Genomic DNA, 16,202 nt, shown 5'->3' with positions numbered 1-16,202 from the left:
CACACCACACCCCCCTGCGATTTCAACTTCAATTCGAATTTAAGTCACAATATTCCCATCCTTTCAGCTTGTTGGCCATATCGGAGCGAGACAAACTTAACAACATGTTGCTGCATTACTCGTAAATGCATCAGAAATTTGATATGGCCCTATTTGTGGGACCTTTTGTTTTGCGCTGAACGCTCGCTTGGCTTGTTTAAGATGATTCGTTGACCCATAAATAATTGAAGTAAACAATGCCAGCGCAACGAATTCGAGTGTGAAGTGGGGCGCAACATGGCCATAAATCAGTGGCGAGCTGCATTTAATCTGGCTTAAACACGCATTTTCTTGACAATTTCACAGTAAACTGTTCATTAAACATGTCCCGGAGCGTGTTTTCGGGGAATGAATGGAGCACTTTCCATAATTAATACCCCATTTTCCCTGCTCACCCATTGGCCGCGTATAAATCAAACAAATTCTATCGGTTTATCAAGTTCCCAAAAAACAAAAAAACCAAAACCAAAACCAAAAACCAAATCCAAATCCAAATGCCAAGTCAAAGCCAGAGGCTAAAAGGCGGTCAAACAAATGGGCATCTCCATATGGATTTGTGCGGCATCAAACGAGTTAATTAAGCGTAAGCGCAGGGTACTCCAAAAAAATAAATACATATATGTATGCAACAAAGCAACGTTAATGTGTTTCGACAGCAGAATACCCATTACTTTGTTTTTTCGTCTTTTAATAGAAGTTATAAAAGAATCTTAATCAATGTGATTTGTTCTATTTTTGTAAATGGCTGAAACCAACAGAAACCTTTGGTTATTTTTCGAAACATTTGATATTAAAACTTAATTATTAATTTTTTTTGATAATTCGTGTTGCATTCTGCTCCTGAACTGAAGATCCCCTTGAACGCCCGTTTTGAGTATGGGATGTAAAAATCTGCAGCAGGAAGCCCAAAGGTTAAAGAACCTCGAGATTTGACTTTCTGGGCAAAAGTCAAGGGATTTGACCATTAAATTCTCGCATAGGGTGGCTAAACACACACACACACACATGGAATTCATTTCAGACGGAGAAAGTCGCACTCGCTCACATTCACACACACACACACACATGTCAGTAAGCCTATTTTGTCTCTTGACCTCATTCCTCGGTCTGGGCTTTCGCTTTCCCTTTCCCTTCCGCTTTTCTGCTCCTTCCGCTTCTATTTCTTTTGCTGTTTCCGTTTCCGCCTGGGCTTCGCATTTGGAGTCTGAATTCGATGGCAAATGCTAAGTAGTTTCGCTTTTAGTGCAAAATACTTGCCACCTTCACTCGTCTGGCCCACATTTGCCCAGTTGTTTTTCGTATACCATCCGTTTGTGTGTTGCCACTTCACAATTCTTTGACTTTGATATTTGCCACACTTGAGGGTGGAAAGGTTCTGTTTCGGTTGGACTTTACGTTCGCAGTGTATGCTGGTAATTTCCTCAAGAGGATTCTCGTTGGCAAAGCCGTGATCCAGCCACGTCAAATTGATGTATGTACTCTCCTAATCAATGGAATTGCTCGCAATCCGCTTGCTGCGGGTGGTCCTCAAAGGAATACCCCCACATCCATTATGTTCCCCGAAATGCAAAGTCAACTCGAACCGGGGATCTCAGACCCATTCGCATTCCTTGCATCCCAACCCTCTGAAAGTCACTGTTCACTGTTGAACTTGAAGTTGCACTTGCGGGGCCACTTACAGTAAAATAAAACAGAGTCAAAGGAAAACTTTTCGCATTTGAATATTCCTCAAAACGAAGGTGTCTTCTAAAGTTGTTTTTACTAAGCAATGCTTTAAAGTTGGCCACAATGTAATTGCTTTTTAAATGGAATTTTGGGTTACTTTTTGGAAAATCATTGAACAATTAGCTGTGTGCTAACATAATAATGGTTATTTAAAATGAATATTATTGAAGAACTAAGTCTCACACTTCACTATTTTATTTAGATTGTCTACACGTTTTGTTTTGTAAACAATAAATATTTTGTAAGTTAATACTCTTTTTTAAACACCATTAATATTTAAATTTGATTTCCTCGCTTTTGTGGTTTATTGTACCATTCTTACATTTTTCAACAAGTTGCTTTAGTAATAGATTAAACGTGGGAAGCACTTGTGGCATTGCATTCAAGCAAATGTTTACTATAATGTTAATATCTACAAAACATTTGTATTGTTTTGCAGTTTAATTGACCACCCTTTTCTTGTATTTTATATTGATTGCATATTACATTCGTTTTTGCCATAGTTTTGCATAATTATTTACCAAAGTTAATTAATATTTTTTTTTTTTTTTAACTTATACCCCTGATGCTGCAGTAAATGTGGGCAATTAAGGCAAACAATCGCTGGGCAAAGGCATTGTGTACGCCGGCTACTCATTCACGCCTCCCATCCCGATCCCAGTACCCCCTCCGCACCACCATCTCCAACTCCAATTCCAACTCCATCTCCATCTCCAGTTCCCGGTCCAGGTCCAGCTCCTCCTCTAGCTTCAGATCCCAGCCCCAGCTACAGCTACAGCTCTCTTGTGAAGTCAATTGGTTCGCCACCACAGCATTAATGTGGCCCCTGTGCCTCGAACCCGGACCCTCCCCTCACGACTTGGGCTTAAGTAAATATTTGGCCTACGTGCCCATTACGTGATTTTCCGATAGTCTCCCATCGATAAAGACGACGACGACGACGACGACTACGGTGTCGAAGTCGGGGAAGATGAGAATGCTGATGGTGCTGATGATGATTGGTGATGGTGATGGGGATGGTGATGGCAATGGGAAGGTGCACTTGAGATGGGATGCAATGTGCAGTGCTGCATCGCTTTGGTCGGCGCTACTTGAGTGGTAAGATGCAGAACGGAAACCTCTGGGCGGCATGCCTCGATGCCAACGAACTGGGGATCCTAACTCCCAGAAACGCAAGATCTGTGTAATTCTTCCGCTGAAATTTGTTCGCCTTCGGTTCGTTGGGATTCAAAATCCCGTGCAATTGGCTGGATCGATGGGAACTAAATGGTTCTAAGGCATTTGGAAATTTATTAGTACAGATATATGTATAATGCTATTCCTTCTATGTACATGGCAGAGTACTTGTTAATAATCAAGAAATATAGCTTAATTTTATTTTCAGAATTGGTTCTGTGAAAGGTTAAAATAGTTAAACCTTGCAATAGATTATACTATTAATTATACTATTAGCGCTTAAGTGGTCTCCTATTACTCAAAAAAGGTAAAAAGGTTTTTAAATTAGATAAGAAATACACCAAATTCAATGGAAATTATCATTACAATAGCCCTTATTTTCCCTCTAAAAATTGCATAATTTTGCTTAATTTTTCCACTCTGCACATCGTAATTTTCTAATTAGTTGATTTAATGTTTCCAGTGAACGAAAATCCCTGTTTAATATTCTGTCAGGAACAAAGGACCGCAGTGCAGTGGAAAGTGCAAATCATTTTATTTTTTTTTGGGAAAGCAGTGGCAGAGATAATAATAATAATATTATTATTATTATTTTTGCTACATACATCTGCATGCCACGTTTTTTGTTCATTAACTTGAGTCTTGGGCGGCGGGGAAAGAGGAAAGGGGCAGAGTCAAGGACTCCGGCAAACAAGGATGTGTTTCTGTGTCTGTCCTGCCATGTCCTGTTCCTCTGAACCGAAACATCGCTTATATAGAAAACTTTATGCTTCGTTAAAAATGATGTACAAATCAAATGCCAGAAGCAATTTCCCAGCAACAATTACAGCAAAAACACCAGCAGCCAGAGAAGCTACGGCAAACCACAACAATGTGGGGCCAAGAAGATGCACAGCAAGAAATAAATACAATATTTATTCATTTTATAATAGTGAAAGGATAGACTGCTTATTGGACTAAAAATATGTTGGCATTTCAATTGAAACTGAAAACTCTATTTATAAGCCAATTGTGGTTTTGGTATAAGATATTTATGACTATCCTATTATTGCATTACATTTTGCTCAGTGTAGCAGTCAATCCTGGTTCTAAGGGATGTGTGTGTTGCGACGGACAGGCCAAAAGCTTGCAAAAATAAATAAATCATTTAAATGAGAAAAAAAAAAAAGGAAATGGAAACGAAATACGAACGCTGGAAAAAGAGGTGGATGTTCGGCCACCCGAAAGGCTCATTAGAAAGACATGGAAGCAACCGCAACAACAGGAAAGCCAGAAATAACAAACAAATTCTAGCAAACATTTTTGAGGCAGTAAGTCGAGCCATTTTCGAAAATTAATTGAAAATATTATACAAGCGAAAAATGAATTTCTATTGTGGCACTGCGTTAACTGCGGTCGGCGTATGAAAGTTAAGCAGCAAACTATATTTTATGCACCTAATATAAATGAATATTAAATATTGAAGGGTCTAAAAACTAAACATAAACACTAACCGCAAGACTCTTAACAACATCTCTTAACAACATGAATTATTGCATATTCCCTATTTGAATTGCATGTATTAACTAAAAGCTTGTTATTTTTATACATTTCACCTTTCATTTTCTCACTTTATTGCGCTGCTGATGAGGAAAAATGTATAAAGTTACCGGAAAATATCGCGATCGTGGGACAAATTTGGCCGGGCGTACGCGCCAGTGCCACGCCCCCAAACGAAAGGCGTTGACCATCATCATGACCATCAGTGGCCTCATCTGGAGCAACTCAGTCTCAGCTCCATAATGATCGTAATGATCAGGTGCTGACCATTTGCATTTTGCTTGGCCAAGTGCAAGGCGGCGTCATAATTACACGTTTCGCACTTTTCGGTGCACAGTGAGAAACTCAGGCATCATATTGATATAGTATCAATATGATAGTTAAATTAAAATAATCCAGATATTCCTAGGTAAGACCCAATTTTTAGATAATATTTGAACAAAGTTTCCCTGATTTTCTAATAGTTTATGTATCATGCTATCATATTGATCTATTTAATTTGAGTACGAATTTTTCTGAGTGCATGGATCTCAAGCTGTAGTTGCGGTTCAAATTTCTGGCTGCCAGAGCTCCGGGCATAGTGAAATCGACCGAAAGTTTTCCGCAATAGGCAAAAGCCAGCCATATTTCGCTGTGGTTTTCTAGCCAAGGAATCAAATGAAATTTAAATTCCATTAAGGCCAAGCCTTCGGAATTAGCAAAATGGACCCAAATCAAAAAGGGGCAAAAGCAAAACGAGCAGCAGGTCAAAGAAAAAAAAAAAAAAAACAGAAGAAAAAATACAAAAAGGGAGGAGTCTTGAGTAAGGGACACACACATGTGCGGCTTGGCATAAATATTTACAAACAATGACGACGGAAAGCCAAAAGTGGCGGCAGAAACAAATCCGTTATAAATAAAACATAACGAAGAACGATTTTCAGCTCCGAATCCACTTGAAACGCAAACCCAAATTCAGACTCGAATTCAAGCCTGACATTCCCATCCTCGTGAGCCGAAGAAATAGCAGGCCAAAGAACGACGAACGAGAAATATGTCAAAAACAATAAATCAAAAACCAGAAAGGAAGTGCACATACAAAAATAAAGGGTAATATTATTGTCAACCTTTTGAAATCGCACCAATTTGTTGGTAACTTTAGCTTTTAGCCATGAAGAATCATCAGTACATCTACATACTCGAATAATATCGATGTTAAGTGATGAAATGATTGTAATGGTTTCTTCAATAGTTTAGCTGTCTTATATTGCAGTCTTCAACTTTAATGACGTCGTGCAGATTTGCTCAGTGTCTTCGGGAGAGGGTTAAATGAAACCCCAGAGAATTCGAACGGAAGCCCTGTCTCGGGAACCGGTGAAGATTTCTACCGGCACGTTCCCTTTTCTTACAATTCCGCTGCCTGGGGCATGCCACTGGGCAAGCTGCGAGCATTAAGAATCGCTTTTTTTCAGAAGGAAGAGCCCACGAAATGAAGAAAGAAGCGCTTGAGCAGGCGTCGCAGTGTCTTCTCCATCTGAAGTTGACTCTTATTCCCACATGCACTTATGTGCGTATGTATAAATACATACATATGTATGTATATCTCCTCCGTCTGCGATTAGCATTGGTGAATGAGTGGTTTTTTGAAACGGAATCATGACAGCGGAAGTTTTGAGATCGGGGTCTTTGTTGTGAGGAAGGTGCGACCTGAAATCGAGTAAGATAGGTTTATTTTCCATAAGATTTCGTGTGCAAAATATTTAAAAGGGAAAGTAGGTTTAAATTTAAGTATATACATATTTATCTTATAATGACTTTTTCGTCACAAAAACAACATATCTTTGAAGGATACGTCTACTGAGAAATAATTGTACTAATAGAATGTTAATGAAGAAGTATATTTATGGTAAATAAGAACATTAAATAATTTAAACGATAGATAAAGCTGCTTTCCTAGATTGAGAGTTCATAGATCTCATATTTCTGACATATTTATTGAGTCCCTTATCAACACTCTGAGAATCGAAGGCAACATGATGACAGTCGCGCTGAGAGAGCCAGCAACAAATGTTGCAGACTGCTCCCAGCAACACGACCAGCATCCAGCAACATTGGATCTTGGAATAATCGAAATTTACAAAGTACATTTAAAAAAAAGAGCATTATTCGTAAAACAAATTGATCTCTTTGAAGTTGCTATCTTAGTTTTTAAACAGCGAAAATAGGTTTTTAATTATTTTTGGCTTAAGAATAAGTTAGAAATGCATTACACATTAAAAATAAACTAATAGAATATACATGTAATTTAATATTTTTGAATAAGAGTTAAATGAACTTTCTTTCGAGAATTTCCAGCATCATCTTGTGACATTCAGTCTGCATCAATGTTGCGGCAGCTAAAATGTTGCCAAGCAGCATCATCAAATGTTGCCCTCTCTCTGGCAAACCAAAAGCAAAGCAAAGCAAACGCAAACAGTTTCGACCGAGCGTTTGCCAGGTGAACAACATTGAGCGGCGCAAGCGAGCGATTTCGAAGCGATTCCGAGGCGTTTTCGAGGCGGTACGAAATCGAATTCAACCGAAGTGCGCGTCGGGCCTTCGTTGTTGTATTTTTTTTTTCAGTTACACTCTGTTGTTTGAGAGTGCGAGAGTGAGCGAAATAGAGAACGAGAGTGGGAGTGGTGCGACAAGGAAGGAGCACCAGCCTCCTTTGAATATTCAGTGCGCCAGGACGAGAGAATCGAAACGAAACGAATCGGAACCAAACGAGAGGAAACGAGACTTTGCAGGACCTTTTTGGGGGCACTTGGCGCGAGGACGTCGCCGCGGCGAACAGAAACACGCTGGCCGTTGACCGAGTGGCAACGCAGCCCGGAGAATCGGCTTTGGGATTGAAGAATTCCCCTACCTTTTTTTTCAGAAGAATCTAGAGTATCTCGTATCGAATTATCGTATCGCATCGAATCGGATAGACTGAAGCCAAACCTGAGACTGAGAATTGGCAGCTGTTGCATGCTGTTGCGGCAGACTCAGTGACGCCGCGAGTGACGTCGCCGTGTCTTGTTTTTGTTGCTTGTTTGTTTGGTGACCCCGACGCGAATCGATCCTCGCGAGTGTGTGACCGAGACAGCAATATATACACATTATCCTCTGATAAACAATTGAAGAAACAGTGCAAGAGAGAAAGAGTCCGAGGTATTTCGCATTCGAGCCAATGTACGTAATTGCCGCAAACGATCCCATAAGCTTCGAATATTCCCAATCCACAATTAAAGATTAAATTCAATTAAAATGAAAATAAGGAGGGAATTTTAAAAGTTTTTTCAACTTTATTCGTGGCTTATCATATTTTTGGATAGTTCAACTGTTCAAGTTCCTTTACTTTTTAGTCCGACTTGCTAATATAAAGTGAAAATGTTGCTTTATATAAACTTTTTTTTTTTTTAAATTTGTTGAATAACTCAACGGTGTTTAAGAGTTTAATACTGATAGCATGTAAAAGGAAAGTGCTTTAGGAGAAAGAAATTAAGTGTTGTTATGTACAAAATTTTAAGGAATTTTTGTTTGTCTGGAGTCACCAACTAATTTATGCTTTAATTTTATATTTAATGGAATTCGTACAACAGAGAAATAGAAAAATAAGGTTCCTGGCATTCACTGTGTTTTGAAAAGTATTTTCTGTTAGGTTTTCATCCTTTGATTAAAAGTAGGGAATGTGAGAAGCTTGTAGGGTAAAGATAGTCGCCATCAGCGTCGACTATATAGTTTTCCCCTTTCCGATTCAGGGTCAGAGCGACAGGGACAAGGATGGGCCTGCTCCTGCCCATAATCCTGGCACTGGCCATCGGATCCTCGGCCGCCGGCATATCCTCCAACGATCCCTGCTACTTCGAGGGCAAGCCGCGCAAGTGCCTGCCAAGCTTTGTGAATGCCGCCTATGGGAATCCCGTTCAGGCATCCAGCGTTTGTGGCGCCCAACAGCCGGAGCGTTACTGCGAACTGTTGCGCGACGGAAATGCCGGCGAGTGTCGTTCATGCGAACAGCAGCGGTACGGTCCGGCGGCATTAACCGATCTAAATAATCCCAGTAATGTGACCTGCTGGCGATCGGGTGCCGTTAATGTGCCCCACGATCCGGACAGTGCGCCGCCGGATAATGTGACCCTAACCTTGTCGCTGGGCAAGAAGTACGAGCTGACCTATATATCGTTGTCATTTTGTCCCCGCTCGCCGCGTCCCGATTCGCTGGCCATATTCAAGAGCTCGGATTTTGGACAGACCTGGCAACCCTTCCAGTTCTATAGCTCACAGTGTCAAAAGTTCTATGGACGACCGGATCGCGCTAAGATCTCCAAGTTTAATGAGCAGGAGGCCAGATGCATCAATTCGCAACATGACACGGGCGGAGCTGCTCAGCGATTTGCCTTCAATACATTGGAGGGTCGTCCGTCGGCCAATGATCTGGATTCCTCGCTGGTCCTGCAGGATTGGGTGACGGCCACGGATATAAGAGTTGTATTCCATCGCCTTGAATTGCCACCACAATTGTTGAAGGTGAAAAATGCAAATGCCTTTAGCGATGAGATGGGCGGCAGTCGCGAGGAGGATGAGGATGATGATGCGGATCTGGAACTGGATGGCGAGCAGGATGAGTACGACTACAATCTGCAGGACAACGACAGTGCCGATGCTGGGTACGATGAGTACGAGGAGCCCAAGAAGCATTTGGAACTGGATGATGATCATCTGCATTTGGACTATGCCAGTGATGGTGAATCGGTTGTAAAGAGGCAGGGCAAGCACAAGGGTAGCGCCTATGAGAAGCACTACCAGAGCAAACTGGCGGCCACCACGCCCCCACAACAGCCGCCCAAGGTGACGCCACCTGGCAAGGTCACGCCCCCTAGCACAGCTGCCCCTTCTGCCGCTGCCTCCGCGGTGACCTTGCCCATTTCGCAGCATTACGCCGTATCGGATTTTGCCGTCGGCGGACGATGCAAGTGCAATGGTCACGCCTCCGAGTGTGTGGCCACCGTCAGTTCGGGATCAGGAACGGCACTTTCGGATCAGGACGATGGCCAGGACGAGGACACGCCGTCCGCCCCCTCGCTGGCCAACCACTTTGGTCGCAGTACCCAGATGAGCGCCAAACTGACCATGACCTGCGCCTGCAAGCACAACACCGCCGGACCGGAATGCGAACGCTGCAAACCCTTCTACTTCGATCGACCCTGGGGCAGGGCCACCGACAATGATGCCAACGAATGCAAAAGTGAGTACTTATCCAAGTATATATTATAACCAGATTCATGAGAATCTCACTGAATCCCAACGGATTCTACAGACGTGAATATCTTACTCACAACATATATCTCATTTCAATGGGCAGGGGAGAATGTAGAAATGTGAGATAGTGTTATCTGAAACATATAATACTTTTCAGTAGTTCAAGAAGTATATATATAACATATTTAAATGCAACACATTTTGAATAGCAAATTTATGGGGATCTCGACTATGCCGATGATAAAGCATGAATTGATTGAGTAGCACATATTCTTTCATTGAAACCGAATTGTGGAACTGCCATTGATATTGATCTTTGGAGCTGCCCTCGGTCAAGAGCAGAAGGTCTTTTCATGGTCACTCACAGTGGACTCGGAATTGGACATTGGTGCGATTGAGTGCATTTGTTGCAGGAGAAGATGGCGCACGCGGTGGAGGTGGATGGCTGAAAAGTTGGGGACGGCGATTCGAGTGGCGTTTTCAATTGCGAGCATTGTGTGATTGCGATTGTGCTTGTGCCAGTGCCCTATGCTCATCCTTTCATCATCACTCCAGTTTCGCATTGCACTTGAGTACTTTAGCCTTGCACTGGCAATCGCCATCGATGCCATCGCCTCCACAGCTCCCAATTGCCATCCACATTCTTCTCCTTTTGCATTTTTGGTGTTTTATTCGATTTTATTTTACTTGGAATGTCGACACGATTGTCCACACATATGTAGTACATACATACCCAACCGAGTTGGCACTGGGAATGTGACCCAAACATATCGGGATTTCTATCTACTTTGGACAGCGCCCATCGACCATCATCTTGATTATCCCATGCGATGTTCCCCATTTGGTATTAACACTACTTTCAGATCGTCTTACCTTTACTGCCACGCCCAACTATACGCCTCCTTGGAGGGCCATAAATTACTAACGATTAACTTTTCCGTGGACCATTGACGTTCACGTTGTTGTCCTCATCCAGAATTAATCAAAAGCCAACCAAGTGGGGGAGTGGAACAGCCCAAAAGTGGGTGGTGCAAAGTTGATGGAGAGTGGGGTCGAAGGTCAGCTTAAAGACTCAACGGAACGTCGGTCGGCACTAATTTATGGCTTATGGCAAAAAGAAAGAAAAAAAAAAGGGAAAGGAAAATCCCATGACAATTGCCGCTGGAAATGGCCAACGAGTTGAAGCGGAAAGGATTAGCTTGAAGAAGGAAAATGAGGGGAATTACTAGGTATTAGTTATTTGCTAGCTAATAACTAGGATGGAGCTATTCTCTATCATATAGCAGAAACCCTCACAAGTTCTTACTGCATAGAATGTAAAATCTAACAATTGAAAGTTTCATATATTTAAATTAGATTCGAGTGCTTGGTACTCTAGTCTGGGGATTTCCAACTAATGTCGGTAAATCTCCATGAACAAAGCGCCCCAGATCCCGGCCAGAAAATTTCCCTAAACTCTTTAACCCATGGCCAACGGCCCTTAATCGACCTTGAAGCTTACTAAGCTGAATAAGCCGAAAGTTGTCCATCTACTTTTCCGTGCTCTTCCATCAGAGTTTGCAACCACCGCGAAGCATTTTTGGCTGGATGGGATGGGATGGGATGTGCTGGTAGCCAAAAAATTAATTTTCTATGGCTTAAATTTGAATTAGTCTCCGCCGGAATCCCGAGTCCGGGACTTCATTACAAATGCAACGAAATAAACAGCGCGGGGGCACAAGGACAAGGGTTGCTCGAGAGATGAAGCGCTCGGAAAGTGATAAAAAATATTTATGTCTGGGCGAAATTCCAGCCGCTGGCTGTCCTTGTTTCCTATTCTGTCCCATTTACCCACCAAGCCCATCTGTCTAGCGCCACACCGCTCCTCTGCGCCACTCACAATCTCCTCCAGCTGACCACTTGGCTACTGGAGAATCAGTCGGCTCCAAATATTCACAAAGATTTACGAACACAGCGGAAATCGCGCGGCAAACAATATGCATAACAAGAGAAAAACACCGAAATCGTTATACTACTCACTTTATATTTAATAGAGTTTTAAATATTTGAAAAATGCTTAAGCGTGAATAAAACTAACATTATAAATGAAAATGAGCGGCATATCATTTAAAATTCTTTATATTTCACTGAAAATTTGTTTATTTGCCTGCTGAAATATCGTATTGTTAATAATTATAGGGTAGTCTTGAATTACCTCCCCTTGAGTAATCAAATCGTGCGACAAAATATGGTATCCAGCGGATAGTGTAAACATTGAAAAAGGAAATGGAAGTACAAACACAAACATTTTTCTACCTGCTGCCGTGTGGCTTATCTCGCGCTACCCACTGCCACTTCCACTTCCACTCGTCTCCACTTTGCCCAAAATGCTTTATTCCGATTTGCTTTATTCGTTGGCGATTTGTCTCGATTCCGTTTGCCCAAAAATTGCTACCAATTCCATTCCATGGGTAACCCGCAGTGGTCGCAGTGCACAGTGGGTCGAAACTGATATTTTTGGAGCTTAAATTTAAATTTTTATAATATGCGATTTTAAACACACTCAAATTATGCTAGAATAGCTTTCAAAACTTTGTACACGACAATGGAATAATATTAAATATTCTAAATGTTCAAATCTTTCTTTATTTCATTCAATTATTTGTTTGCTATAATTTAGCATTAATTTTTTTTCTACATTTAATGGCAACCTGTGGCCCACTGTGGCATAAATCGCCTCATTGGCTCGCCGCTCGCGGGTCTCTGGGGTCGAGTGAAGCGCATCTAATGCGAGACATCTGTTAATTTTTTGGCAGGCTGCAATCGAAGCCATGGAACCAGGAAGCCAAGGGGCATCGATGCGGCTGTGTCCCCTGACCTTAGCATTTTTGACTGGACTGAACCGGACTCGCTCCACCCTCATCGAGATGAGAGATGCTGCATTGTTTATTACATTTATTTGTGTGTGATTTTCATATGTTTACTATTCGCCCTCGGGGGTGAGTGTGTGAGTGAGGGTGTTGCTATACTGCCGTTCATGTTTTTCCCTGGTTTTCCGAGGGCTGTTCGGTGTGTTCGGGGCGCGACTAATTCGCTGCGTTTACATTTGCAAATTTTGCCTGGTAATCCCGGCAGCTGTGCGCATTTAACGTGTCCGCAGGGCGGGGGAGGGGGCGGGGAGAGAGGTGTAAACGGAGCCACGAGCTCACTCGGAATCCCCGGCACCCACAACTGACTTGCAACAAATTGCCCCAGCTTAAGTTGCAAAGGCACTAATGCACTTCAAAAAAATACTAGCTAGCAGTCAATCACGCTAATGTACACTATGCTCTACATAGGATTTTCTTATGTATTAAGTAGTATTTATAGGCATAAACTAAGAGATCGAGTAAGCATTTCTTGCAGTGCAGAAGAAACAGTTGTAGAAACAGTAGCAGCAATTGTAAGAGTTACCTTAGCGGTTGGCAGTTAAGTTGTTGCATATATGCAGCACGCAGCATTCTGCATTCTGGGTTATTCTGGTCGAGGCGTTTGGCAAACCGAAAGCAAAATGCAACATTTTATTGCATAACCGCAACACTGCGGCTCCATGCCCCACCCCTTCCCCCATCAGCCTCTTCAGGGGGCAGAGTGGGCGTGGCGTGTCAATGTGATAAAATGCTGGCAGCTTCCATTTCGCTTGTTGCGATTGCTTTGTTTTTTGCCTCCCGTATTTGTGTTTTTTTTTTTTTACTTTGATGGTTGGGCGGATGCTTTAATGTGTGTGGCAGTTAGGAAAAAAACATAAAAGTTAGCTATTTAAAAGAAGCAGTGAAAAAAAACGCAAAAAAATAAGTGGGGTGGTGGGCAGAACATGGAAGTGCATAATGAGTGTCCTTTGTGTAGTGGCAAAACTCGGAGACTGTACTTAATTTGCATGCGGAGGGGTCGGGTTATGTGGATGTGATTTGCACTGCTGAATGGCTGGAATTTAAGAAATTCGCTCTGGGAATCCTAATAAGGCTGAATTACATCCTTTGTTTGCCATGTGGAAATGCTTTTGAGTGTTCATTTTATTTGGGGAGTAAAACTATGTGCTCGGTGGAGCGCACCAAAAAAGGACTCATCTAATGGAGCCGAGAGCATTCGAAAGGACACTCGTGCAAATTGAAAGTACAAAAGACGAGCGATTTTAAAGGATATGCAATATAATTGAAAGCAACTATAGAGTGCTGCAGTGTCTGGGTTTTTGTTTTTTTTTGCAAAAAAAAGGGACATTTCCCATTCAGATCAGTGTCATCTGCGGATAGTTCTTTTTATTTCGATAATCATTTGTATAAAGGTAACACAGGAAAGTACTTTTGAACTAGCGGGTTTGAGATTGAGATTGAATTTACTGGGGAGCATGGTGTACTCTTGCTTATCCTCGGGGAATTGCCGCAGATCCTTGCAGTTCCACCACTACACTACCCTATTCCATTTGTCCAACGTTCAACGTTCAACGTCCAACTGTCCAATCATTTCCGACTAATGGCTTCGCCAGCACTCTAATTCCTTTTTCGCACAGTGCCAGTGTTTGATTCATCACTTTTACTTCTATTTAATTGCTCCCCCGAGCGTTTCTCGCCAAGATTGCCGCTGAAAAAGCCAGCACTTCAATTGCATTCTACTTGTATTGTTTTGGGAAACATCCATTGCGTATTGCTCTTGCCCTTCGACCTTCGACCATCGACCATCGACCTTCGCCCTTAACCGAGCCAACAACGATAAGTTGATGACTTTTTGGCATTTTGGCTGGCAACTTGAAACCTTTCAACTACACCAAACTGTGAGCCGGCAGCCAACTCCGCTTGCCCCATTCTCAGTCACTCGATTTTCTTCTTCTTCTACTGATGCTGCCGCTGTTTGTTGCATATTTTCTGTTTCTGACTTTTTCTCAAGCAATTACTTTTTAATTTGCGCAAGCATTTGGCGCCGGCAAAAAAAAACAAAAAACAAAACAAAACAAAAATCAAAAACAGCAACAATGCAGCGTGTCGGTAGTTGCCACGCCCCCTTAAACGCCGCGTTCTACTGCAGCTACACACACACACACACAAATATATAAATAAAGCTACTTGTCTTACGTTAAACTTTCGGCACTGAGAAAAACAGGGATCTGTGAAATATTACTAAACCTACTTATTCTAAGAAATAGCCCAACATTTAGAAACGATTTAATTAGTTCTTAAAACTAATTATACCCAGGCAAACTAAACTGGCAACATGAATGATTCTTGGTGGCACGCAGGTAAAGAAAATATAAACAGAAGTTGGTTTCGTATCTTTTACTACAAAAACCCAATTCCCAAAGATTGAGCTTTAATGGCGAGTTATATAGAACTAGTTTTCCAAGTACACAATCCGATCTATGGCCAACCAAAAGCAGATAACTTTAAAATGGCAAATGGTTATTTCTGGAATCTGGATTCTGGAATCTGGAATCTAGATTTGATTTGCCTCAGTGTGAACGCCTTATGGCGAACTCACTGGCTTTTTTTTTGTATTATTTTTGTGGTTTTTGGGCAGCAAGCGGCTTTAGTTAGCGCTATAAACCCACCGCCCACGCGATCCGTTCTTCGATTCTCCATGCGGAGGTGTGGAATTATACAAAATATGGTAGTGGATGTGATCGACCGCATCAAGTCATGTTTTTATGACTCTTTTGGCCAGAAACAGCAGCTGTTGCAGCTGTTTTGGCTTTTTTGGCTGCTTTTTGTGGTTAAGAGACCGAAATACCTATCCTATCGACCATCATCCGCCGCTTTGGGCCACAACAGAGCACTTCAAAGAGCTTTTTGGGTCTGTCGTCATCGCTCCAATTAGTTTTCGTTATAAAATTTAAATTGTAATTTATGATATCAAACAAACTGACCAAAATGCTTCGTTGCCGTGTTGCCTTTGACGATGCTGATGTATCTGACCGCAGAAATGGCAGAAAACGAAGAAATACTCTTTGGACAGTACTAGAGTTGTTAATTTATTGCCCGATTGAAGTAGAATTTCGTCTATTTGCATATGCAGACACACAGTGGTTGCCAGGCGACTTTTAAGATTTGGAAAGGGGAGTCACAACAAATGCAATCAATCAAATGGATTTGGAATTAAACGATTTTAGTGAGCTAAAAGCGTGCTCAAATCAATATTTGATTTGTAAATCAGTTAAAAGAAAATGTGTAATGATTAATACAATGAAATTCATTAAATTCACCCTGAGATTTCCGTGCAAGCTGTGTACCTCTGTTTTTTTTTTCCCCCGAACTACCCATTTATTTGCTGCTGTTGCCAACGACAGAAGCATATTTCAATTAATTTGTGCGCTTTTCACTCCGAAAAGAGAGAAATTTACTTGGGTTTTTTGTTTTGGCTGTATGTGCTTTGTTTTCCTTTGCCATTTCCCCTTAGTTTTGTTTGCTTTCATATTGTTTACCCAGTGCTGTTGGGTTTCGGTCCTTCCAGAA

General features: G+C 41.8%; 1 protein-coding gene across 7 annotated transcripts in view; it reads left to right on the top strand.

Annotated features, from left to right (window-relative positions):
* The first annotated feature begins 6,926 nt into the window (after positions 1-6,926).
* The window catches only part of NetB (Netrin-B), a 63,339-nt gene continuing 54,063 nt past the window's right edge, over positions 6,927-16,202 (top strand). Inside the window, exons 1-3 of one of the 7 annotated variants that reach the window (NM_001169284.2) lie at positions 6,927-6,955; positions 7,382-7,674; positions 8,244-9,730. In NM_001169284.2, coding sequence (NP_001162755.1) covers positions 7,673-7,674; positions 8,244-9,730 — 1,489 coding nt within the window. In that variant the 5' untranslated portion in view covers positions 6,927-6,955; positions 7,382-7,672. Of the gene's footprint in view, positions 7,109-7,292; positions 7,675-8,243; positions 9,731-16,202 lie in introns of those variants that run through there. The other 6 variants (NM_001258740.2, NM_001169283.2, NM_001258739.2 and 3 more) reach the window with 6 other exon arrangements.

The sequence above is a fragment of the Drosophila melanogaster genome, chromosome X (genome assembly GCF_000001215.4).
Source record: "Drosophila melanogaster chromosome X".
NCBI classification, from domain to species: Eukaryota; Metazoa; Arthropoda; class Insecta; order Diptera; family Drosophilidae; genus Drosophila; species Drosophila melanogaster.
Note: the sequence above shows the minus strand (reverse complement) of the source record. Positions and strands in the feature narration are given on the sequence as shown.